The sequence below is a fragment of the Passer montanus genome, unplaced genomic scaffold (genome assembly GCF_014805655.1).
Source record: "Passer montanus isolate IOZ18808 unplaced genomic scaffold, ASM1480565v1 scaffold52, whole genome shotgun sequence".
NCBI classification, from domain to species: domain Eukaryota; kingdom Metazoa; phylum Chordata; class Aves; order Passeriformes; family Passeridae; genus Passer; species Passer montanus.
Window position 1 is genome coordinate 4,117,217 of NW_024370152.1, and position 26,580 is coordinate 4,143,796.

The following is a 26,580-nucleotide window of genomic DNA, read 5'->3' on the forward strand; positions in this document are numbered from 1 at the left end:
TGTGCAGACTGTGGTATGGTTTGTGATTTTACTGTTATCCCAGATAAACAGCCACACGTGAGTTTATGTGGTTTAGTTTCTTGAAAAGAAAATTAACTGTAACTATACAATTCCTGAACCTAGAAGAGCGGTCTGAAAGTAAACATTGCTGGGGAGCTATTGGGAAGGGCAGAAAGGTTTGAATTTCTCAATATGTTTATGTAGTAATCCCTAAGAGGGTATGTTAACTCTCATGATAATGCTGAATCCTGATTTTTTTTTTTTTCTTAGCTTTGCAGCTGAAAAGCAAACACCTTTTGTGTTCTTAGTGGAGAATGTTTTTTCCCCTGAGTTTTGACAAATACTGGATTTTAAAATTGTACTCAAAATGTGTTTGCATTTTCAGTATGCATTAAAATGAACTTCATGGCTTAGATGTTACATTTAAAATTGTCTGTAATGATGATAACATCATTGGAGAAAACCAGAGTCAGTTCTTGCCCTAAATTATTTTGATGTAGTATACATCTCTCCATAGTTGAAAACTTTACCACAGTTGGTAAAGTCGTGTCAATGTCTGTACATGACAGCAGTTGTAGGTGGCCACTCTAATGCCTCTGTTCAAGGACATTGACGGATGTTCAGGGAAACCTGGTGAGATAGTGAAGCGAAGTTTAGGCATAGAAAACATGCAGGAAATCTGGTAAGAAAATTCAATTATTGCAAATTCTGTGCCTTGATCATGGAAATGTGTTTGTGGGTGGTATAGCCAGATGACAGTGTAGCATTATCCTAAAATAATCAAAAATGGTCAAGATTTGGCAGTTGTCATGCTGCCAAGCCAGTGGTTCGAAGCTTTTTTTTCTTTTAATTGGCATAGGTACCATAGTCCACTGAAAACCTGGGTGTCAGTAAAGAGTACCTGTCCTGTTTCAGGTTATGAAACAGAGTGGTGATGGTAATATTTTGTCTTGGTTGTTGGCATTTTTCTTTAATTTAGGAACAATGTCTATCTTCCTACCAAAAATTACTATTCAATTCTGTATTCATAATTCTAGTTGTTAGGAAAATGGAGTTATGTTTTGTCTTTTTAGATATTACATGGTTGCATTTGCTGAAGAGTAAAATGAAAAATCCTTGCTATAAATAATGTGCAGTTATTATTGTGCAGCCAGTTTAAAAATGCCCAGCCAGCAGCTCTTCAGAAGACCTGATTTTCTGTGTATGTTTGTTGTTCTTTTTACTCTTCATTCTTACTTTAACTGCCAGTCACTGCAAATCTGTAGCCAAAAGTTGATGTTGGGTGTATCTTGGTTTTGGTAGAAGCTGACTACACTTGTGGAACAGGGAAGCAGTTGCCCTGAAGTTGCCAATAATGCATGAACCTGGAAGAATCTTAGATATCTCCATGGTGCTCAATGTTGCAATGCCAAAGCTTCCTGTGCAGTTGGCAATAGGAAACCATGCTTTCCTATTCTTCCTGTTACAAGATGCTCCAATATTTGATTTTATTCTTGTAAGATCACTAGATTTGACACACTGAGAAAACCACACTATATATTTTCTGGATTTCTACAGTGAATTCAGCTTCAGAATTGTCAGTATTAGGCTGAAGGAATTGTATGTAATGGTATCAAAAAATATACAAGTAGGAGACATAGACAGTAATAGAAAATCTGCTTTTGCAGGAATAGATTTATCATGGATAACTAGCTGAAGAAATTGTATGTAATGGTATCAAAAAAATATACAAGTAGGAGACATAGACAATAATAGAAAATCTGCTTTTGCAGGAATAGATTTATCATGGATAACTTGGTGCAAAGAACCTGCAAGATATGGAAGGATAGGCTGCCACAGAAATTAATTAGTAAATAGGAAGGTTCTCCTGAGTAGTAAGAACAGCCAACATTTCCTCTATTAATGATGGTGTGATGTTGTTGATACTACTAGTGATTGTAGCAGTAAATTGATTAGTGAATGTACCTGACTTAACATTTCTGTAGTGCAGCTAGTGGAACAGTAAGAAGCTGCTGCTACTGCTCCCTAACCACTTTTCTGTAGTGCAGCTAGTGGAACAGTAAGAAGCTGCTGCTACTGCTCCTGAATATATATTTTCAATAACACTGAATTTAGAGTAGAATGGGACAAGTTGGGAATATTTTTGAAATAGTAGTGATTGTTTACAGTCAAAGCCTTTGGAATTGTGGCATGCCTCAGCAAGACTACACAAAAAACTGCTACTGCTCCTGAATATGTATTTTCAATAACACTGAATTTAGAGGAGTAGAATGGGACAAGTTAGGAGTATGAGGTTCTTCCTTATGAGATGAAATTGAAATAGTAGTGATTGTTTACACTCAAAGCCTTTGGAATTGTGGCATGCCTCAGCAAGACTACACAAAAAGTCTGTACATGTTTGGAACTGGTGTTTTCCTTTTGATGGGACATGGGACAAGGCAGTAGAGATTCCTTTGTTTTGCCAAGGGAAGCAGGTCACTTCTTGAAAGGGCTTCCTTTTTATGTTCCTTGTTGTAATAAAATATGTAGGCTTACAGTGCTTGACTAGTTTTCCTACACAATGTTCTTTTGTCTATATTGTCTGTCTTTTGAACCCACAGATTTTCAATGCCACACTGTGTTGCTCCTCATTTGCTGCCATGCTTCTGTTGGAACTTGTTAATTGGTTCCTGAGCAACATCCCTTCTCTCATTTGGGGATATTTGCCACACGTCAGGCACAGGCTTTTGTGTTAGTTACTATTCTGAATATGTCAAAAGCTGAGCTGAAAGCTAATCTAAATCTAAGCACAGCTCCTGATTTGAACATTCCTTAAGACTTACTGGTAGACTGCTCTCCCAGAAATGCTTCTAGCCATGCTGTGTACAGGCTCGATGTGTAAAGATCTCTAAAATACCTACTGGGCCATCTCTTGCTAAATTGTCTTGGCTACTTGCTGTATTGTATTTTAATAATTTTGTGTATAATGTCACTATTTCTACATCCACTAGTGAGATCACTTTTCAAATGTGAGACTATTTTTCATAGTATGAGAAGAACATGGGAGGCTGTTCCTGCTTCCCTTGTGTAGCTTCTAACTCATTTTTCCTTTGATGCCTCAAGCACAAGCAAAGATAGACTGTCACATAATAATGTATTTTGGGATGAATTTTTTACAAAATGATTTGCCTAAAATGAGCTGGACTGACAGTTAAATTTGGGAGTCTTGCAGAAGTCCTCACAAGAGCAAGAAGTGGGATTGCCACTGAAAGAAATTTTTGATTCCATGCTTACAAGTTCTTTTCCCTTACTGCAGATGAGGGTATCCAAGGCTATGTGACAGCATTCATGCTGAGGCTGTAACTAATCAGTATATCTTTGGAGTGGGAGGGACAGCTCCAAGACAATGCTGAGGTTGTTCAGGTGACAAATAACTTAGCAAGGAAAAGCCAACGGGAGGATCTCCAGAAAGGTTAGCTGTTAGGAATGTGTCTCAGACTGAGACACACAAAGCTGTAATGGGATGACTTCCCTTAAAAAGGGATTTGTACCGGAAAAAAGAAGAAAGTATCTACATTTGGAGCAAGTTCATTTTGGTAAAACTTCACTGAGAAGTAAATAGTAGAGTATGTCATTAGAAAACCAGGAAAAAATTCAGGTATTTTGTTGCATATATATGTATACACATATATATATACCAACAAGAAGCTGCTGCTATCCGGGCAAACTAATGCCATGTTTCTAAGATGATACTCACAGAGGTGTTTAGAAACTCATGAATTCACTATGTGTGTGTTTGTTGATTCTTGAGGATATTGCTTTGTGTAAATATTGTGGCTTTGTCTTTGCCTGCAGCAAAAGTACTAGATCTTCCACTCATTAATCCTACTGCTAAAAAATAAACAGTGCCATAACTCATGAAAATCCATTGTTTCCCAGTAAGGGAATTACATTGAGTTGCATAAAGAGATTTTCCGAAAATACCACGTGGACCCTGATTTGTTGTCATAGTTAAAGGTGAATCACAATGTGCAGGCTTGTGACAACATATGGCAGTGCCTCTAGGGGTATTACCTTCAGTGCAGTGGATACTTTAGCTGGTCCAGAGGAAGTTTTAAGCTTACTAAGGGATTGATTTTTTTATGGTGAGTGTGAGGATCCTGCGTCTGATAGTAGCTATCACCTGTTTGGAGGTGATATTTCAGTTTATTTTTTGTTCTTTTAGTTTTCTGCAGTGAAATTTGGCATGTGCATATCATTGTGTTGTAGAAGATGAACAGTGTACAAAGGAGTAGAGAAGGCTTGCATGTGGTGTACCTTACCTAACGTGTGCTTCCATCAAGATGCAAATGTCTGTTTTCAGACACCTGCACACACAAGATATAACAAACCTCTTTAGATTAGTCACCTAGCTCTGGGAAGTCTTACTACAGCATGGAAGATAATTTCTTAACAAAACTGCTTCAATGCTCAGTGTTCTTAAGCACACCCAAGGCTTTTGTTTGTGTTGTGTCTGGGGGGTCAGGAGATGTTCGTTTGACTGAGCAGGCGGGGCTACATGTTGTAATCCTGGCTACATCCTCTAGAGAACTACAGCTCTCATCATGCCAGATGATCTTTCAAGTATTTCCTGTGTTCTTGTTGGGAAAGGTCAGTAAGCAGATTGAAAGAAAGCTCAGTATGATACAGTTCATGGCATGCTCTTATCAAGACTTTGATTTTATAAGAAGCTATTAGAAGTTTCCAGAAAGTTTGTGCTGTGGTGAGTCCTTATATAATCCGTTTAACCTCTGTTTTGTGTTATTATCATTTTTGCTTATGAGGGAGAATATATGGGAAAATCAGTTGCAGCCTGCTCTTCATTACCATCTGAAGTTAGAGGCTTGTAAAGTAGTTTAGATTGCAAGACACCTCTGGATGCCATCAGGTGCAGTGCTGCTGCTCAAAGCAGAAGCAGCAGCTAGACTCGACTTTTGCAGGACCAGTTGTGTTCTGGGGATTTCAGAGGACAGACATGTAAATTCACTGAGTTTTTGATCAAGTGTTTGACCACCTACACAACTGTTTATTTTATTTGTATGTTTAATTGGTATTTTCTACATTGTAACTTTGGGCTGTGGCTTTTCAAGCTGCCACTGTGGACCTTCAATGATGTCTGTCTTCTGTTCCCTCCTATATAAGTAATTGAGGACCATTAAGACCACAAGGAGATGTCTCATTTCTTATAGATTAACAAAGCCAGTATTTCAGTCTCTCTTCCCACGTCCTGTCCAGCAGAGTTTTTGTCCCTTATCTGTGTCATGGATCTGGATTGACTCTGAAGTTTCAGTGATTAATTATTTTCATCTGTGCAGGCTGATAATGAGCACTTAATCCAAGCACCAGCTAAAGTGTTGGAAGTCACTCAGCTCTAAGGGTAGAGTTAATATGTTAAGTTCTGATTTTTGCTGAGAAACTAAAGCTGTCACAGACAAGGTGTCACAGACAGGGGTGCCTGCAAAGGCTGGAAAGGGTCTTTTTACAAGGGCAGCTAGTGGTAGGACAAGGGGGAATGGCTTTTAAATGAGAGAAGGTAGAATTAGATTAGATGTCAGGAAGAAATTTCTTACTATGAGAATAGTGAGGTACTGGAACAAGTTGCACAGGGAAGTTGTTGTTGCCACATCCCTGTGAGAGACTTGGAGTAATGTGTTTTGGTGTAAGGTGTTGGGAGGGCAGTTGAAACTTGGAGGTCAGAGGATGGTCTTTAAGGTCTCTTCTAATCCAGACTGTTCTCTGAGTCTAGAATTTGTTGCTTTCATCATGCTGTACTGTCCTTTAATTGATTACCTGTTGATTAACAGTCAGACTTCACAGTCTAAAGACATTAAAACACTATAGTTACTGTAGTAAAAATATCAAGTGTGATTCTTTTAGATTACTGGGGGTTTTTAATACCTTTATACCTTTTTTAAAAATTATGTTAAAGAGACATTAAACCACCCAAAGTAATAAAAATAAAATTATTAGAAGGATAAGTAAATTTGTGGACAAAACGGTAGCCAAGTTGAAAGTTGCAAATGTCAATTTAAAATTTTACTAATGTGTTTTTTGAAAAAGACAGTGCTTTCTAGCTAATGCCAAGGAACAAATTCGGACTTGCTGTGTAACTTAAAGGTGGTTCAAGCATCTGAAATGGTTCCCTTTGATGTGTGAGCTAAACACATTTCTTAAAAGACCTATTGTCTTTCAAAGTCATTTGACCTCATCTGGCAATTTTTTCCTGTTTATTTAGAAAACATAGCCTACAATTGCCAGTTATGTCATATGATGACTAACATCATCATAGTATAATGGAATATTGTGTCAACAAACAAAAAAGCTTATATTTCAAAAGATGCAAAAAGGTGGTGAATTTGCTAAAAAAAGAAGCTGTTTAAGATAATATGCAATCCAATTTGATATATAAAGTTATAAAATATATTAATTTGATGAGAAGTTGAAACTTAAAATCCACCTCATTTTGCAAAGATTTGATGATGCCATCTTTGCTGACATTTCAGATTATTTTATTTTTCCTTTAATTTTGCTTTTTGCATCATAATTTCAGATTATTTTATTTTTCCTTTAATTTTGCTTTTTATGTACATGAATGAAACTGCTAGTTGTTTTGCTGAGGAGCTCGGACAATAAGATTTCATTCTTTTTTTTCCACTTGAGTCAGTCAGTACATGCCAAGTGATTTTGCTGTAAAAGCTAAATCCAGTGTACGCTTGATAATCGGCTTACTAGATGCTAGTTGTAACAGCTCACATTATTAAAAAACTTACCTCTTTTGAGTCCCTGGTCTCAATTTCCTAACTCCTTTAGCTAGAGAAATTATGAGGCATCATGAACTTTTGAAAACTTAATGAAAGCTGAGTGTGGTGGAGACCTGCTACTTACCTCTGTTGCTTAAGAGCTGGCATGAAAGCCTGTGCCAGTTTCTTCCTGCTTCGGTTGTGATGACGCCACAGTTTGCAAGATCCTTAATCAGTCAGGAGTCTTCAAACAATCTGCTAAAAACTGCCCAAGTAGGAGACTGAGAAAAATGTGTTTCAGTGAGGGCAGCAGCTTTGGTATCTTGTTGATGGAGATCACAGCATTGGATAGAACATCTTTATGCTGGGCTTAGATATCGGATGTTACTGATTTAGAATAAATCTGTCACTGAAATTCAGTGGTTTGGAGGCAGTGTCTAGCATTTCAATTTGTCTTGTACATTACCTTAGTTGTGCGTCTCTGTGTTTCTTCTGTGTGGGAGATGTTTTGACATGAGGCATTTGAAACTCATAGGTCTACTCTGGCTCATTGAAAGAGTATGTGGGCTCCTACATTTCAAATGGTCATTGCCACTTTATGGTTCAAAAATTGAATTAAACACTGAAATGTTAAATACATACTAGTGCTGACTGGAATTTTAGTATTACTCAGTATGGTGTCTCTTTCAACAACTTTTATGTAGTACTTGGAGATTGTATAAATGATGGACTGCATTGTAACCTCACAGATTTAAAACAGCTGAAAAAAATGGGAATACCACAATACTTAGTGGTGTTTAAACCCAGAAATGTTTAGGAAACCTGCAACTTTTCTTCTTCAAAAATATCACACTGACTTTGTGATGATCCTATACATCCAGCTTTTGTTTTCACAGTGTTAGTTTGTGACCTAATGATCTAGTTGATAGAGATGGGTGTTAGCTTTCCAGCTTCACTTGCATACATGTTTTTTGTTAGTTTTGACATGAATCTGTAGGTTCCTAATTATGGTGGAAAGTGTGGAGAAATGCATCTGAAACACTCAATGCACAAAAGCAAATGCAAGGGATGCCCTTGCTCCTACAATCCCCTCATGTAGAGTTTGATGCAAGATGCTACAACCTTTATAGGCAATTTTGATGGGTCACTACAGGGAGCTGAGACACATCACTCAGACCACAGCTCGTCTTGAGACACATTCAGATGTTCTGTCTACGAGACTGTTTAGAAGCAGAACAGCATGTGTGTGGGAGGACAGAAAACTACCTCTACAGGGTGAATTGATACTTCCTATTCTGAGCAATTTTCCTATTTTGTGTGTTAGTGTCTGGAGGATCAGATGGGTGCCACAGCAGAGGGAGTCTTGCTGCTGTATTTTTTAAGAGCAGATACAAAAGTATGAAAGATCAAAGGAGGAAAATAAAGGGAAGGGTTTCAGTTTCTCCTCTGACCATCCAAATCCTCCATCTTGAAATCGTTTACTATCTTGACTTTGATTAAATCCTTCCCTTAGATTTCTGTCTTGGGATTTTTTTAATCTTTGGCCTGCAACTGCTTTTGAAGTTTCAGCTGAGTTTTTGAATACAAAGCTAGCAAATGGCTCTGTTCTATCACTGAAATGTCCTCAGGGACACTTATCTTGATTGGTAAAAAGAACCCAAAGTGAATTTGCAGATTGAGAGTTTGCTTTTTGCAGTAGGTAATCATGAAATTATCACTAGAATGAGTGGTAACAGAAGTTCTCTAAAAAAGGCTTGCTGTTTGAGGGTTATTTCTGAAACATCAAACACAGTAGATGCGAGTACCAGTAGTCTGATAGCTCTTATTTAATTTTTTCTAAAAATCCATACTGTATCTGTATTATCAGTGTCTTGATAGTGCACCCATATAGTGTGAAAACAAAATATAGTGAAAAGAAATGTAGCAGGTAGATACCAAGGAAAAACAGGAGCATATTCCTTCTTAGCATTTGCCTTGTCTGTCATAAGAGTAGCAGTTGTGGTGGCTCTACTGGGATTTATCTTGCTTTAGGAGAGTTTGGGATTTGGGTTGGTTTAGAATGGAAAGATGTATTAGCACTAGATCTCCTAGTGTTACAAAGGGTTAGATGATGTTAAAAGTTACTATATTTCATTATGTTCTAACTACCATACTGTTGCATAACAGTCAAGCTTGCAAAGAGGTATCAGAGAGTGATTTTTTTATTATTGTATTTGATGCCATTGTAATGACTGGGCTAGCAGTCAAAATTTACCCTCATGTTGTGGAAACAAGTATTGAAAACTGTGTAACTTTCTAGTGTTCATGAATGCACAGTCATTTTGCTTTTAAAAAGAAAACTTTTTGAAGGCAATAAATGTTAAGTGATTTTTCTCTGACCACAGAAACCCATTCTGCAAAGCAACTCTTTACAGCCTGCAGATGTATCATTTAGTTCTCTGCTCACCAGGGAGATTTTCCATGTAGGAAGTTAGCAAGTAAATTTATTAAATCTCGAATAAGGCTGTGGAGAGGAATTAAATCTGCTTTAGTTGGCATTTACCAAGAGAGATAAGCCTGTTTTATGACTATATTCATTTAAAGAAAAGGGAAGACTGTTTTTTGGCTTGGCAAGGTTGCTGAGTCTGGCAGCCAACAGTAAGTAAGCATTGGTGACTCCATGAAGGCAAGCCTGGCAGGTGAACGGGGCCCGCTGAAGCTACAGATGTTCCTGCCATAACCCACTCAAATGTGGAGTGTTATTAATGCACTTGTGTATTGATCTACACAATCTCCACTCCTTTTAATTTTGTGTTTTTAATAGTCTGAAATTAGAGAAGAAATTGATACAAGACTGGAAAATTAATCTTGGAATCTGATGTTTTTACTCTGTATCAGTTGAGATACCAAAGCATGGTATATAGTTTTGTTTTTTCCTCATTATGCATCAAGCCAAAATAATATGTCATGAAAAATATTAGTGTCTTGAAGAATAAGGAGAAATTGTGACAAATTTGAACAAAACTTCCTCTTCCTCAGTTAAAATGAAAGACTAGATAATCTTGGTCAAAAAAAGGAAGGTGCATCACTTGGCAATTTATATATGGAACACTTCATATTGATTTGGATCTGGTTGGAAACACATTGCACAAAATCAGAATAGATAGATCAGATCAGCATGCTATTCCTTTCTAATGTACTGTGCCCTGTTCTTTTGGGACACAGATAAGTATGGAATGACAGAAAAAAATGTATTTAGATGCATGATATATTAATATAACTTAAGTAATACATAAACATGGTATGTTCAATGTATTTTTACTGCATATGAAATAAGTAAAAACTATATGTGTAAAACAGTTACTAAAAATTGCACTCATAACATTTGGGTAAATGCTGAAAAGTTGGCAGGAGGAAAGTTATCCTTCCCTTGTGATTCCTTGATGACATTAACAAATATTAATTTTTAAAAAGTTCTCTTCAATACAGACATAACTGTGTCTTTGTTAGTTTTAGAGGAGAATGATTAAAACAAGGATTTACTGCTTGTATCTTAAATACCAAGATTTGTTATTCTCAATATGAGATGCAAAGATCCAGCCTGTCCCTGCCACTGATTTGTTGCTTGTGTAGACATTGGGGACAGTGGGTATTCTGTTGCCTGGTTTCTTACAGTTTAGTTTACTGAGATACTACGATATAAATAGCCAGGACGTCATACAGCTGAATAAAGAATATTTCTGTGTGGAAAAAAAGAGTTGGAACTTTTTCTTGTTTTGTAAAGTGGGATAAATTAAATGGGTAAGCAATGGGAGAAAGATACCGTATGTGTGAATTTTAAAAAAGAAGCATTGTTTTTAGAGATTTTATATTCACAATACATCATCCCCCCTGAATTTCTTCAGTGTCTACCATGTACTTTAGTGCACATTCCTCATCTACACCTGCAGTAAACCTTTCATTTGAGGACTGCCTGCTGCAGGTAAAATCCACAGATTTTTGTGTTGGAGAATCCTGTGCAATGCTGTTGTCACTTACATTTCACTTAGACTTGGATTTCTGATATGTCTGTCACAGCCATCTCAAAATATCTGGTGTAGAATTAGCAAAACGTGCTCTTCTGGAGCTTAACAGATTCCTTTGCTTTTAATATCCAGCAAATGCAGGCTAGCACTTGACTTCGGAATATCTTTGTATGAAACTTGATACAAAGGTTGACTTCACTGGCATCTTCAGCTTCTAGCAGGAAAGTAATTGTCAACCTCCCAAGATCTAAGTGATATCACTTAATATTTTTTTATATGTTTGAGACCTTGGTGTTAGTCTTAACTTCCTTTTTTTTGTTGTTTGTTTTTCTGTTTTTTTGGTTTTTGGTTTTTTTGTTTGTTTGGTTTGGTTTCGTTGGTTGTGGTTTTTTGTTGTTGTTGGTTTTTGTTGTTTTGTTTTGTTGTTGTTGTTGATAGGACCTCTCATGAAGAGCAGAGAAGGGTGCATTACCATGGGAAGGAGAAAAAATTCCCAAAATTCCCAAACTTGTCTTTTTTATACAGGTAGAGATCTTGTCAATTCAGAAGTGTTGCCATCATTTATGAAAGGGCTTGAGCTAAAGAAGGGCAGCCTGACCTCTGGACAAAATCTGGAGATAGTGAAAAAAGATAACTTCTTTCCTGAAAACCAAAAATACAAGGGAATAGAAAGGAAATTTTACATACTTCTAGACACATCAGTATGTTTAAAGAAACAAATTACAATTTTGAATTTCTTGCAACAAGTAGTCTTTGGAACTATGAAAAACAGCATTTCAGTGAAATGTTTGTGGCTTTGCTGAAGGACAGGTTGAATACATGCTATAATTGTTTTAACTTTTTAGGCAAAAGTTTAAAATTGTTTAAAGTTTCAAGAAACTTGCAGGTTCAAATATTTGTGTGATGCAACTGTTGGAGGCTTTCTGATTTCTAATCTGGTATTTCAAAGGAAATGCTACCGTGTGGGTGCAAAGCATAACTCACAAGTTAAGAATAGAAAAGATCCGTTTTTACTTCATTTCTATGGTAACTGAAATGTGATCCTGTTTCGTTGCATCTAGTGCACGTTCAAAACAGGGCTTCTAAGGTGGGTCTTCCTGCTATCTCCATTACTCTCAAGACATTTAACACACAAGCCTGCATCTCTTCTGCTTCAGTTTCAAGATCAGTTTTTCTTTTCATGGTGTAAAGATTGTGTGGTATGTACTTCGCAATCCAAATTCTTCAGCTCTTTGTCAAGGGAATAAACTGAGTAAGCCATTAAATGATGACACTTCATGTTCCACTTCCAGGATCCTTTTACAGGTCTTTTCCTCTCATCTCATTATTGTTGTGCTCCATGTCACCCCTTGCCCTCCTAGCAAAAGGAGAAGTGCTATGGCACAAGGCAAAAGGGAAAAAAATATTTTAATACAGATTTCAAACTTTTTTTGTCCACTTATACTGATTGTTTTAGTAACTTGACCTAAACTGTCAAGAAAGATAACAGTCAAGTTAGCTAGTTGTAATGTGAACCTTCTTTTGTTTCCCTCCTGCTAGGAAAAAAATCCACAGGGAATGCAAATAGAGGACACAGGACTCATTGTAGTTAGGCTGACATTTAGTTAGGTTAGGACATTTATTTCTTTAGTCAGAAACATCTTGAAAACAAACTTTTAGATGGTACAAGTACTCAGGTCTGTATGTTGAAGTTCTTTGCACTAGTGTCCTAAACATTCATTTGTTTTATAGATGACCTTTAGTCACATTTCAATACTACTTATTACTAGATCAGTGGTGTGTAAATGTATTCTAGAGATAATTATTTATGGTGTGATGTCAAGCGGTTTCAGGTATGGATAAAGCCTAGTGGGATTAAATTTTTATTGAGCCCTGTCAGCATTTTTTAAGATTTTTAACATTCTTTTTAACATGAATTATTTTATGTGTCTTCCCCTCCTGAAAGCCATGGTGATTATCTCAGCTGATCAGCCACAGCTTCTCTGGCCCTGGAGAAGACAGGGGCCACATCCCAAGCACTGCTTTTTTAACTCCCAGAACACAAAATCAGTCCTTCACTGCAACAAATCGGTCATGCAAGAAGGCTTGTGAGCTGCGCAAGGAGAGAGCATGGAAAGCCACAGATGGTAGAGGGAAATGAGCATAACTATGTTTAATTTCTTCTTCTTTAAGTAGGAGATGATTGTGCTGTTTCCTTCAAATTCAATTTACTGAAAAAAATTATTATTGTGTGTTAATTCATACATAGCATACATACATTGTTAAGCATGTATTCAAACAGATACAAGCCCTCAAAAAATACAACTTCAGAATGAAATCCCGGCAAAGCTAGTATTTATGGTGTCCTCTGTAAAAGCTTTGTAACCTTTTCAAGTGTGTTCCCCTACTGCTTTCTCCTGTGTTACACTCCTCATAAAGAGGTGATTTTTTTGGAGTGCTCCCCATGTCTCTTTACACATTCTAATTGGTCATTTTGGTTCCGGCTGAGACCATGTCTAAGGGAACAGCGCATTCTAGTAGGATCAGCTGTGTAGGACAGCAGAACAGTTGCTGTTGGGGATGTGTATTAGATGTCTTGTGGTCTACTGCAGCCTGGCTCACCTGGTTCTTTGGCCTCAATGTCTGATAGCTGTGGGAGAACATCAGTTAGTCTTTTCAGCTTTGTTAAAAAAAAAGTGTAATTTTTTGCACTCTGGGGTAGTCTAAAATTAAAATTGAATTATGATAAGTGAGAACTGGTGAAGTTGCTTCAAAAGCATTCTCGGGATACAAGCTAAAACAGTAATGTAAATGCAAGCTGGGTACTCCTGCAGAAAAAAAACCCCAAAAGGAAATTTTTTATTAGCTTTCACAGTGAACTATTTTGTGGCACTGCATTTAAATACTGTTCCACAGTTTCATGGAGCTCACATCAGTGGACACATGTCAGGGGGTGGCAGGCTGATGGCCTCTGATAAGGAACTCGCTTAAGAGACATGGTTTGGTGACAGTGCAGTTTAAATAGTGGTTACTGGTTGACTACCTGATGATTAGTGGAGAATCATTTACAGTCATTCACAAGATCCAGCACTTTGTTAATAGCATACCAGTGATCTTAACAAGTTAAGGAGTAACATAAGTTACTTTGAACAAAAAAAAAAAAGTTCAATTGTCTTAAAAACTCATAAACAAGATAAGAAAAATCTAAAGTCTTTGAGGTTTTCTATATCTTCTCTGCATCAAAACTCTATTAAAATGAATTATGGGTGTATTGTGTAGATACATACATTTGGTTACTGGTTTTTTAAAAGAGGGAGGGAGCAACAGCTGCAGGCATTAAAAAATTTTAAGTGTTTTAATTAAAGCAGTGTATTTTCATACAGCTATCTAGATCACCTTTCTGTGTCAAGATTATGCATATTGCAGTACAGGATGGTGTAAATACAAATTTTTACAGGTGGAATATTTTATTTGATCAATTGATTGATTTTGCAAAATTCTTTGGAATTAGAGAATTCACTAGTAGTTTTAGCATAGATCAGATCATTGTATTTAGCTGTTCCCTCAGAATTTTATGTGTTTCTCCTCATCCCAGCTGTTCATAGCATGCAAGAGACCTACTGAAATCTCCTTTTGTAATAGGGAAAAGGAGCAGGACAGGACTAAATGTGTTTTGTACTTGCTGGCTAAACCCTGTGAGGTATTCTCCTAGCTGTGGGCTCTGATTCATAAAGATTTCATCTGTAGCTATTGAAATAGTAGCTAGCACACTCGAGGCATGTACCTTCATGCCTTGAGTCTATGTGGTCTTACAATCTCATAGCCAATTAGAAGTAGCCATCATTAAAAACAAGACCAAGTGAACTTAAAGGTAATGGGAAGGTCTCACTTGAGCTCAAGTAAGTTTTTAGCTGTTAAACTCTGCTTTGTACAACATACCTTAAAGATATTGGAACTGTGTTTGGTGGCCTTTTTAATTTTTTTCCAAATGGAGACATTTTTCAGAGTATGGGCATGTGGTGACTACACACTGCATGAATTGCTCCGTGTAAGCTCCTGGCTCTGGCCTGAGAAATGAGGATAGGGTTTTCTTGGTTTTGTCCTTTAGATGCCATACTTAGCTGGAGGCTGGCAACCAAAGCAGCTTTTAATTAGGGAAATTCTTTACTGCCTCTAATTTTTTTTATTTGCATGTTATTAGAATACTAAAAAATGAAGCAGTGACTCTGAAAATTGGGAAGCAGAGGTTAAGCAATTCTTGCCTTCTGTCACATGGTATAGGAATCAGAAGAATCCCTGAGCTGGCATTTTTCCTTACTACTGGACTGCACCCCTTCAGCTCACACCTGAGGGTCATGCAGACTGGAAGTGATCTTGAGTGTATGGGTTCAGAGTTCAGTAAAGATATGTCTATGACTAACCCTGATCAAACTCAAGGCACTGTTCTGGACATTGCCATGAAGTATATTGCAAACAGTGACATCAGGGCACGCAAATAAGAAATTCCATAAGTTAGTGGCTTCATAAGACTGTTCTAACACACTTTGATCCTTAATGCTGGTTTTGAATGACTGAAATTTGATCTGCCCCACCATGATTTAAATACAAATATAGACAGAAGTTACTGTATGAAACATTGCAAATAACATTGCATGGTTAATAAATGTGGAATTTATTAAAGTTATTTACAAATGTTTTGTTGGCCTAAATGCTGGGAGTGGTACCTCTGCTTGTCTGGTACACATCCTCCAAGTAAAAAAGGACAGTAATACTAGTGTTTTGGATAACCTCAGAATTTGGTCTCTGTTTTTTGACTCTGCTAAAATAGCTTACAGTGTATGCAATATCCTTCCTATAGATGGTTAACATCTATCTTTATGACATACTGGTTTTGCCTTTTCAGTGAATCTCAGATGTTTTTTTCACCTTCCTTTCAGAAAAGACGACGGCGGATTGATCGAAGCATGATTGGGGAGCCGACAAACTTCGTTCACACAGCTCATGTAGGATCTGGAGATCTGTTCAGTGGAATGAATTCAGTAAGCATGAATGGATGAACATAATTTTATATTAGACAGAATACAGTCACACTGTTTTTGTATGTTGTTGCTGGAGTAATGACTCTTTCAGCTATAAGAAGGAATCTGTATGAAACTGAAGAATGACCTGGTAGCAATCAAGAATATGGATTATAATTTTTTAAATTCCTATATTTATTGATAACACATTTTAGACACTGTATAAATTATATAGAACACTTTTTAAGCTAAAAATTCACTCTGATTATATGTATGAACCAAAATAGATGTATACCTGAAAATATACTCAAGTATTATATAGAAAAATCCAAGTGTCTTTTAGCTGGCTAGATTTCTTACCTTAAATGCTTCAAGCTCTTTTAAATATAGTTCGTGTAGAACTCTAACTTACTTCAGTTTATGGTGCATACAAATTGAAGTTTGGGTGTTCTTGCTGAGCTTTTTCTATATTCTGTAGCCCTGTTTGCAGTGTGAATTATTTCCAGAGCAAGCAGTGTCACAGGTAAGATTTTGTAGCTTCCTGTAGAAGATGGGCGCAATAAATATTTTTAGCTTTCTGAAAGTGAAAAAACAGAAGGTAAGATAAATAATGAAAATGAGCTTATGGAAATAGGTGTATCTTTTAGAGCTTCAAATTTCTGTGAAATGTCAATCTGTTTCAAAGGTCAATAATATAAAATATAGAAAATGGTTGTATGTAGATTAAAAATATTTCTTGACTTCATTAATAGTCTTTAAAGATAAATATATTTGGAGATGACAAAGAGGAAACATCTCTGTCAAAGGTATCAGAATAGAAAGCAGAGCTAAAAAAACTTAAATGTAGGCAAGGGAGGTCATTTGTAGCTTTAGCTAGTTTAAGTTGGTGTTATTGAGATAAGACAAAAATTTTTGTAATTCAGCATGTAATGAGGAAGGGCAAAGCTAAAAAATTCAACATCAAAAAATGCAATACATTTTTTTAGAAACATAGTGGGCTGGAACTGTTTAGTAAAACCTCGGTAAGCAAGTTAAATGGCCAAACTAGATCCCACTTGATAAAATTTAGTTAAAGCTGATTCCTTATTTAATGTGATATATTACATTAGTATTTAAAGCCAGTATAAATGGAAATAATAGATTGATATAATGTGACCAGCTTGTTTGATTACTTTTTTTGAAGCGTGACTTTTGCTTTTTTAGTAATTGTTGTTTCTCCTGAGAGAACCTTCCTCATTCTCACAGCTGAGCTCATTTGAGATTTGTATAGGTAGTCTGAAGCTTTATTTTTTCACTTTATGCCTGTTTGGGCTCATATTTTTCTTGCATAATACCAATTTATCCCAAAATTTATCCCAAAACAGTAGGTAATCATTATTGTCTCTCTACATAAACTTTTTTCATTTTGAATGCTTCTAAGTAGCTGTTTCTCTCTTTTTTTATTATTTTTTTCATTTGGATAATGTGCTGCATCAATGATCAGCAAGATTTTTCTGATCCTAGATGGAAAGTATCTGTATGTGAAAACAAATCATTCGCACTCTACCTGCTTCAGAAACTCAAATCTCTGTTTTCTCACACTGCATATTTTCTACCTGTTCTGTGGTGGTCTTCACATTCATACTTTGCAGTGTAAATTCCAAGATTACAGCATTAACCTTCATATGTTCTTCTCCTGCATAATTTCCGTTATAGTATGGACATTATATTCCTTCACGAACTTCTTTGTGCTTTACTTTTTTAAATAACTTAGGTGAATACCTGCAATTTAATTGCTGTTTTTTCATTTCTATTTGGTTCTCTATTCACTTTCTGTCTGCCCTGTGCCTTTTTTCACCAGCATTATTCTTTGTTATACATCCTTACAATTCTGACTGAATAGTTTTCTGACTATTCAGAATATTTCTGAAATATTTTGCTTTTTTGTTTTCCTTTTCTGTAGAGTGCCTTGCTTCTTTGTCAGATGTGTACTTAAACGGCAAGAGCCCTCTGTGCACTGTTTCTTGTTCATTCCCATCCATTTTTTCCCTATTTTACTTTCACAGTCCATGGTGAAATCTTTGTTCTGATGCTTCATATTCTTTAGTTCAGTCTTTGATTTCATGTAGTTTCCCATTGTTTTCTCTTTCAAGATCTGTCTGTGCTGTTTCCTAATTCTGAAAGGGAGAGTGAAAAAAAGGAACGAAGGAAATTTAATGAGATGCATAAGCAACATGACAGTTTGCATGACCCTTAATGGGTACAATCCTCTTTCCTTTCCAAAATCTTTAAAATTTTTAAGTCCCATCTAAATTAGACTTAAGAGAGAAGAACCTTGCTGTTGCATATCATCAAAGAAAGGCAGTGGCGTCTTTGGGAAAGAAAAAAACCCAAAATTGCATTTCACAGTGCTTGTGCTTGTTGCTCAGCCTCAAAAGGAGGGTGCTTCAGAAGGATGCCACTTTAAAAACCTACAAAGGTTAGATGTTTTTTGCTTAGCAATTTTAACATTGCATGTCTCCTACAAAAGTTTCCATATACAAAATAGCTAATGCAGACTAGTTCCATTTGTTGCATTCTCTGTTTTAAGGGCAGCAGTCTCTGCATTTAAGACTTATACTTCCTTATTCAGTTACTCATGTGAGTCATGAACCACAGAAATTAGTCTAACTTTTAGCAATAGTCTTGAAAACCTACACTTCAGCCTTGCAATTTGTGTTGATTTCTGCCTTCCAAAATTTCAAGACTTGTAAGCAAGTTTTTAGGTTGAAAGGTGATGTGGCCTGGAGATCTTTGTAGGTTTTTTTATGCTGGAGTCAGAGTTCATTCAGATAAAATTACCAGCATCCTGTATTCACTCTTGTGAATACATTTATGTGTAGATTAATTATTTTCTGAGGAAAAAACTTGAATTCAGACTTTGTTTTTTTCCATGGGTAGCAGAAGATGCTTAGTGAAGAAGATGAATGGCCTTGGTAAAATGTGAAAGTTTTTAAATACATCCCCGTGCACTTTAGCACCCTCTTTTTTTACTGAGTTTGTAGTCTTTGATGTCAGATGCACTAGAAAATTGGCTCTGAACACGTTTCCCTAAAGAAAAATAAGATGGTAATATTGCTTTGCTGCAGCTGTATCACTTATTTCAGCAAAAGGCCGAAGTAAAAAATGATTTTACATTGTGCTACTTAAATACATAAAAACACAATCCTTTGCATAGCATTGCAATATGCCATTGAAGACACAGATGAAAAAAACAGGCTCTTTTGCTAGTTTGAAAAACTGCGTGGAACAATGCGTTCATTTGCTGATGCATTCTGTACATGTGCATGTGTTTTGCTTGCTGTGGAAAAGAAAATATATTTCTTCTGTCTTTGTAGACAGGGAGTATTGTGCAAGCTGCTTGGAAATACTTCTCCTGTGCTGTTTTAATACAGCACAGTGATGTTCCAGTGATGTTTTTAGGTCTCTGTGAAGGAGGAGCACAGATGAAATAATTGCAAGTGGTGCCCTGCAGGCATAGCCTTGAATGAATGTTATTTTCCACTGTTTGTGTAGTTGTTATGTACGCTCTGGGATGCATAGCAAAAAGGGCCAAACCTTTAAGATCCAAGTTGTCTTCCTGCAGGCACTTGGACATTATTATTTTGACTCATGCAACACAAGCAGGAAAGAACTATGGGTTTCCTTTTCTGTTTGGTGATGGAGGCAGGGAAAGTCATAGCAGGATGTGCATGTCTTGAAGCATGAGTCGTGAAATGGGGGCATGAAGACTGTGTCTCTATGTATTTATATGCATCAGGCTAGAAATACCTTCAGATCAGCTATGTTCAGGAAAGTTCAGATTGACTGTGGTTTAAAAAACAAATCCCTTCCATTTAAAGGAGCAGTATCGATTAAGGGAAGTGTTGTATGTTGTCACGTAAATAGATAAACCAAAAATGTTCCACAAACCAAAAGGTCCTTTTTGATTTAGAAAATCCTAGTTTAGCCCTGTTTTAATGATCTGAATTAGCCATAGAGGTATTTGCAAGTTGGATATTATACTTTCAATATAATGATGTTAACTTAGTGATAAACTTATGGTTCATCATACTTGCCACAGAATGTTTTCCATATAACAAGATAAATTTTAGTTTGTCAGGGGGAGTCAACGCCAGTAAAAGATTCAATTTTTTAAATGTTTTGATTAATCAAGTAGGTCAGTGAAACCATGAATCAGACAGTTTTCTTTAGGAGAGAGGAAGAACTTTTGCCTCAGCACCATTTCTTCAATCTTTTCTGCTGGGCTGCGTGCTGAAGTTAAGATTTCAGCAAGCCTTGGATGCACGTGTCCTTGTGCAAAAGTAATATAGCTTTACTGGCAACAATGGAGAACTTGGAAACTAAACCTAGAGAAAAAATAAAATTAAAAGCAGGAAGATGCTACAACTCATTGTTCTTCTTCTTTCATCTACCCCTCTTTTCCCTTCTATCCCTAGGTCAGCTCCATTCAGAATCAGATGCAGTCCAAGGGAGGCTATGGAGGTGGCATATCTGCAAATGTTCAAATGCAGCTCGTAGATACAAAGGCAGGATAACCTTGGGGATAACTTTCTTGTAAGTATTTCATTCTACTTCTTAGGCACTGTTAGACCAGTATGAAAAACAATCATACTGCTTCATAATTATCTCCCTATAAAACCCTGTCTCCTTATGATGACCAATTTTTAAATCTACTTCTGAGTAAAAAATTAGATATCTTGTAAGAATTTTACTTTTTCACAAAAAGGAGTTCAGATTGTTCTGACTGTATCAGTCTGACCTTAAGCATGTTTTAACTAAAGGTGATCTTGTAGGCCAATCTTTGCAGGTGAAGTTATTTGTAAAACAAATCTCACAAGAAATTTGTGATGTGACTATGATACCGCTTTTGCAGTAGTTCCATAAGATGTATGGTGTTAAGTCAATGTATAGCAGTATTGCAGTTGGAAAATGGTCGGAATGATGAAAACTTGGTTTAATGCATGTTTTCTGTCTTTTAGGTTTATGTGAGTTCCTGTATCTTCTTTCCTGTGTCCTCTCTTTTGCCTTGGTGACTGCTTTCTGTGCTCATGACAAGAGAAGTGATGGCTCATTGTTCACCCTTCGTGATTAGTCCAGTGAAAAGTTGCTGTTCTGCTCTGATGATGCCACTTATCAGATTGGTCCAACTGTGCCTTTCAGTGGCATGCACGCATTGGCCTCTACAAGTATCATGGACGTAGAGCTGTTTATAATTGGTTGTCACTTTTTAGTTGTTCTAAGGATTAAATTAAAGCACCAATCTTAGCTTTCCTCATTCCTCAGAAATACTAATGCACAACATTCTGTTGCTTTTTAGTCTTCTAATCTTTTCTCCACTCAAATAGTTTAGAAATGAATGAGTTTCCACTAGTGTCTTCAATTACCTAATGTTCACTGAATTTTTGAAAGGTCTGAGACCTGCAAGCACAAATAATTATTTCATACAAAATCAACAGAGTAGATGACTGCATGCTTTGTGAGGTTGCTTTTTATGGTGGCCTGCTTGGTGCTAAAAGAAAAAAAAAATTGCTTACTGCAGATGTGAAAAATTTTGCTGTGGCACCAAGTCATGCCTGTTTCTGAAAAAGGACTTGTAACTTAGCTGCTTCAGTCATGTCTTTATTTTAGATTTTATCCAATTGGTCTTGAAATAATAAAGAGAGAGCTTGCATTCATGAGGCATTTGTTGTAAATGTTCAGTATATTTATTTTGAAAGAGCTGACCTTGAGACTGTAAACCAGTGTAGTACCGTATCTAAGTGTTGTGGAATCGCTTTAGTCTATTTACACAGAAGAGCAACATGTTTGGCTGCTTCTTTTTCTTTCTACAGTTTTCCTTAATTTCAACCTGTACAGTCATTTCCAGTAGCAGCATGTCAGACTGCCTGCAATATTGGCTGAAAAGTTTAGTAGACCTTTCTAAGTAGTTGGCAGTTTCTGTGTACTAAATATTTAGGGCCATGGAAGTTGCTAAGAGCGACATACTAATCTGGCAGAACAGGTGCCAATGAAAACAACATACAGGGTGACTTTTTACTAAGTCAGTAAAATGCCTTTTTGCTCAGGTTCCAAAGCATGTTTCTTTCACATGTTGTGAAACTGCATTTTAATATTGCACTGTTTTCAGATTATCTCTATAAATGGTCCCTTTTTTTGCTTCTTGCTGGTGGTTTTAGAGAAGTCAATTTGAGGCCTGGTTACATTAGATTTTTATGAGGGAAAAAGACCCAAACCATCTAAACAAATAAGGTGTAACTGATCCTAATCAAATCAATTTCTATATGCAAATATGCATGTAGACTACTATCATAAATTATTCTTTATTCTGTTTCTATCCTTTCCCTGATTTCACATTGCAACAGCTGTCTGGTTGATTTAGGTATCTATGAACCTACCTAACCTTCTCTCTCTGTAAGTAACACATAAAATACACAGCTATGGAGGTAGTTTGCCTTCCCTAGGTTGTACTTCAGTGGTAGATGTCACTTATCTGGTTAAATAGTTCAAAGTAGGTTGGATAGTGCTCACTGGTAATAATACTGATTCCTGATGAGATGTTCAGTTGTCTGGATGCATAAGTACATGGCGGTGCAGTGATACATATATTTTTTTTAGGGGTTAGCATTTCCAATGCCACTTTAACAATGACTCTTAAAAATACTACAAAACTATTATAAAATTATTTGATCTTTGTTATTGGTAATAGCAGGTTAAATTTGCTTGCCAAACCTATCTTGCACTTGCCAAAATGTTTTCAGCTCAATAGCCAGGAAAAAAAATTGACATATTTTTATAACAGACATACTTTTTTTGTACATTGTGTTCATTCTTGAATAAAGTCAGTTCAGTGTTGGCTTGTAGATATTAAAAGGAAAGTATTGACTTTGATTCAATAAATGTTTTCTTTCAGTTGGTGGCCTACCCTTTTTCCTTTCCATAAATTGTATTTGCATTAGAAAAACACTTGGATCTTACAGACAGATTTGTGGTGAAAAGAGTAACCTATTAGTGACAATAAATAAATTGCAGGCTTGAGATTTTTTTCGTGGCACTTGACGCTTTTGTTGCCAAATGGATTAACCCGTAATTTTATCAGTATTATTGTTGCATTGATTTAACATGTATGCCGGGGCAAGGAAGGGAGAGTGTCCTAAAAATACTTTGGAAATCTTTCCTTTTGACTGCAACTCATATGTGTGTTACTTTCCTGATTGTGCTGCAGATTACTATGGTGGTCAGTAAAAGACTTGTCACCATAATATGCTCATCTACATTAAAAGTACCTGGGAGGTACAGTATTGCCTACTCTCTATTTGGGTCAATTAATTTTTATATTTGACACTCTCAAAGTTTATTCCTTAAGCGCTAATTTACTACTTTAAATATCATGCTAAATTCTTCTAAAGACTGATAATTAATTCTTCAGCTCATGCCAAGTCCATTAAATTGCCAGTTGAGGGAATAAAAGGCAGCTAGAAGGAAATAAGGTTCTAAAATAAAGACAGACATAAATCAACTAAAGGGTTCTTCTTTTTTTAATGCTGACGTTATAGATACTTAAAACTGTCAACAAAGGTATATTTTGAAGACCAAATGTTCCACCGTAAGTGCATATTCAGTGATTGACATTAAAGGTTCTGCCACTAATTGGTAGGATTGCTTCAAAGGCACACCCGTGAAACTGATTTGGATTGGTCCCATCTGCTTACCCTTACAGTCCATGATAGCTCTGACACTGATTCAGCAGCTAACTCATGGATACTGACCTCCAGGAAAGGTTGTATGACCACATTGGTTAGTTTCAACCTGGATCAGTTTCCCAATGCTTTAATGCTTATTCAGAGTAAGCATGGGAGTGAGTGTCATGGGATCAGAGATAATCTGTTACAGGGAACATTGATAGTTTGGCCATGGAAAAACATCAAGCTTTTTCTGAATTAAATCACTAAACCAATAAAACAACAAACACAAAACACAACAGCAAACCAACAAGAAACAAAACAAAAAACCAACACAAACAACCCAAACAAAACCACAAACAAACAAAAAAACCAAACAAAACCAAAAGGAAAACACACGCAAAACAGAACATTCAGACTTTGCAGCAGTGAATACGTCTACTGAAAAGACTAATGCCACATTTTTGGACCTCTTTTTCCGTGTACTGTGCTCACCAGCTTTGTCCACAGTATTCTGCTTGTTGTGGGGGCACAGAGCACATTGAAAATGTTGCTAAAAGAACAACATCATCACCAAGAGTCAGCCATCCTCATGCAGTATGATTTATTTCTGCTATCAGTGGTAATCTATCAGCACTGCACAAAAAATCACTTTCTACCATCACACAAGACAAGGGAAATTATAAATTCAGGTTTCAAGCAAGTTTTCTATTGAGACTGGAAAACTCAAAGTGCTGGTTGAGTTGGCAGTAAATTGCTGAATATCAAACTTGCTTCCTTCAATATGATGCAGAATGGCCCATTTATGAATAACTAAGTTGTCATGCAAAAAGCTGCATTCGTTTGTAGCTATTTAAGCATTTCTGTGAGCTTATAGCATTCATTGTCTATAGACAAGTTCATGGTTTCTTAGGGGTGTTTTTCAAGAAATTTGGTAGTGTGTTTTTATATACAAGATAGTAACAGAGCCTATCAGCAGAAAATAACAGTAGGGTGTGAGGTTTGATTTATCAGCTCTTTCAAGTGAAGTGAACATCAGTAAGCAGTAAGAAAGCTTTATATATTGATGTCAGCATTCTAGGGGTGTTAGTCTTCTACCAGGGCCCTGCATGTCAGAGTCCTCGGCATATCCCTATTTCCCAGGAATATGCTTTGCATATATGCCTTCAGTTCCAGGAAGGGGTTGTTGGCTTTCCCTTTTTAAATCTCTCATCAGTCTTTGTAGGTCCTAATTGATTTGAAATAATCTGCCAGGCAAAATAAACTTATATCAAATTTGTCCCTTTCCTGCTGGGAAGCTCCAGGTGAATGGCTTCAGTTGATGGAACAGTGGTGTGAAGAACTCTAATGCACCATTGAGGAGCCTGGTTTTATCTTTTGCACCTGCTGTCACTCGCTGTGATCCCTCATCCAAAGTGTGTGGTTGGCTGTGGTTGTGCAGGGCCAGTTCTAAAAAAAAAACATTGCCTTAAAGAGGAAAATGAGTACAGCTTGAAATTAATTTTGAAGTCCTCAGCTTTCTTGAAATGTAGTATCTTTAGGGAAATGGCTATTCTGAAATAGTTTTCCTTAGGAAATCATCTTTACACTAGCAATAAAGCTTTCAAAGAACCATACACCTTGGAAAAGAGTACTGTTTCAAAGTGGTTGATGCTAATGGACATTCTGGCACTCCACAGATTTTTTTTACTTGTCAAAATTCCACCTTCTGGAACATTAAAAATAATCTCGTGTGTGGTATATGCATTAAGCAGTAGAGTAATGCATTGATATGGGGGCATTGCACAGCATTTTCTTTCACATTTATAATGAAAAAAAAAAATTCCAAGGGTGGAAACAAGCAATAAAAAGTCACATTTCAATAAGCAGTATTGGGTTGGGAGGGATGGAGGACAGCAGGGAGGGCAGATATAAATGATGCATGAATGAAAAGAAAGAAGAATAAGTAGGGGGGAAGGCTAAATTTGATAGATGACCAAGCACTGTATTGTATTCCCCATGGCATCCTTTTCAAGAAGGAGCTATTGGCAACAGCTGCAAAAACCAGAGCCCAGTGCAGCAAGGTTTATTAATTTTTCACTGTTCTAGGTAGTACGTTCCAAGACAATTACTCTTTCTGTAAGTTGCAATGCTTGTTTGGTTTCCAGCTGGCATAATCAGGATCTGTCAGAATGGGCAGTGGAGCAGCCCAGGACTATGGGGCTGTGTGGTGAACAGAGCTGGGAAATGAGACTCTTTGACAATTTTCAAAGTCTATATTAAATGTAAACTATTTTTCTTACTGTGAGCATATGTAGGATGGTGAATAGATGGCCATGCAGCTTCACATCTCTTTAAAAACTTACTAAGAAGTGTATTTCCATACTCATTTACTGGAGCTGGACAAAATCAAGATGATACTTGAACCTACTGCTATAGATTCAAGTCCCACTAGAACCACACACTTCTATCTGCTTACATCTGACTGCAATTGCACAGATGCTGTTTTCCTCAGAGACTGCCAAAATGCACCCAGCCCAGTCCATGGAAGGGAATTAAATTGCCATGCCATGATTTGATTTAGGAGCTTCCTTGATTATTCTCTGAATCACAACCAGAGCAGTGGAATACATGACAGAAGGAAATACTGTGGCTAAAACAACAGCTTTATAAAACCTTGAACTGGAAGTTATATGAAGATGACTGCTTACTAAAACAATTTTAAGTAAGATTTTCAGCTTCCTACAACACACTTGCATAGTCTTGTAGAGCAAAACTAAAACTTTCTGATCTATGTAGATGCAATGGCCCATACTGTCCGCAATGTACGTGCCATAAGGAGACATAATAATTCTGTCTCAAAGAGTGCAATTTCTGAGAGCACAAGGCACTTCTCAGCTGGTGTCTGAGAGTCCACCTTTTTGAAGCAGCACTTCAAACATCTCTCCCACAGCAATGTGGAGGCCAGCACAGCATTGATAGGACAGACATGGTATCCCAAGCCAAAGTGCAGAAGCCATTTGGCGCAAGGGACTTGCAGCTATTTTTGTGAGTGCTTGCAACAGGTAAAGCCTGATGCAAGTGCTCTGACCCCAGCTCAGTGGGCCTGCAGGGTCGGCCAACATGTGCTGCTACAGCAGCT

General features: G+C 36.8%; 1 protein-coding gene across 4 annotated transcripts in view; it reads left to right on the forward strand.

Annotated features, from left to right (window-relative positions):
- CDC42SE2 (CDC42 small effector 2) overlaps nt 1-23,085 on the forward strand; it is an 85,092-nt gene extending 62,007 nt beyond the window's left edge. For all 4 annotated transcript variants that reach the window (XM_039724107.1, XM_039724108.1, XM_039724110.1 and 1 more), the window contains exons 5-7: nt 15,679-15,780; nt 20,217-20,334; nt 20,760-23,085. In XM_039724107.1, coding sequence (XP_039580041.1) covers nt 15,679-15,780; nt 20,217-20,315 — 201 coding nt within the window. In that variant the 3' untranslated portion in view covers nt 20,316-20,334; nt 20,760-23,085. The remainder of the gene's footprint in view (nt 1-15,678; nt 15,781-20,216; nt 20,335-20,759) is intronic.
- Nucleotides 23,086-26,580: the final 3,495 nt, after the last annotated feature.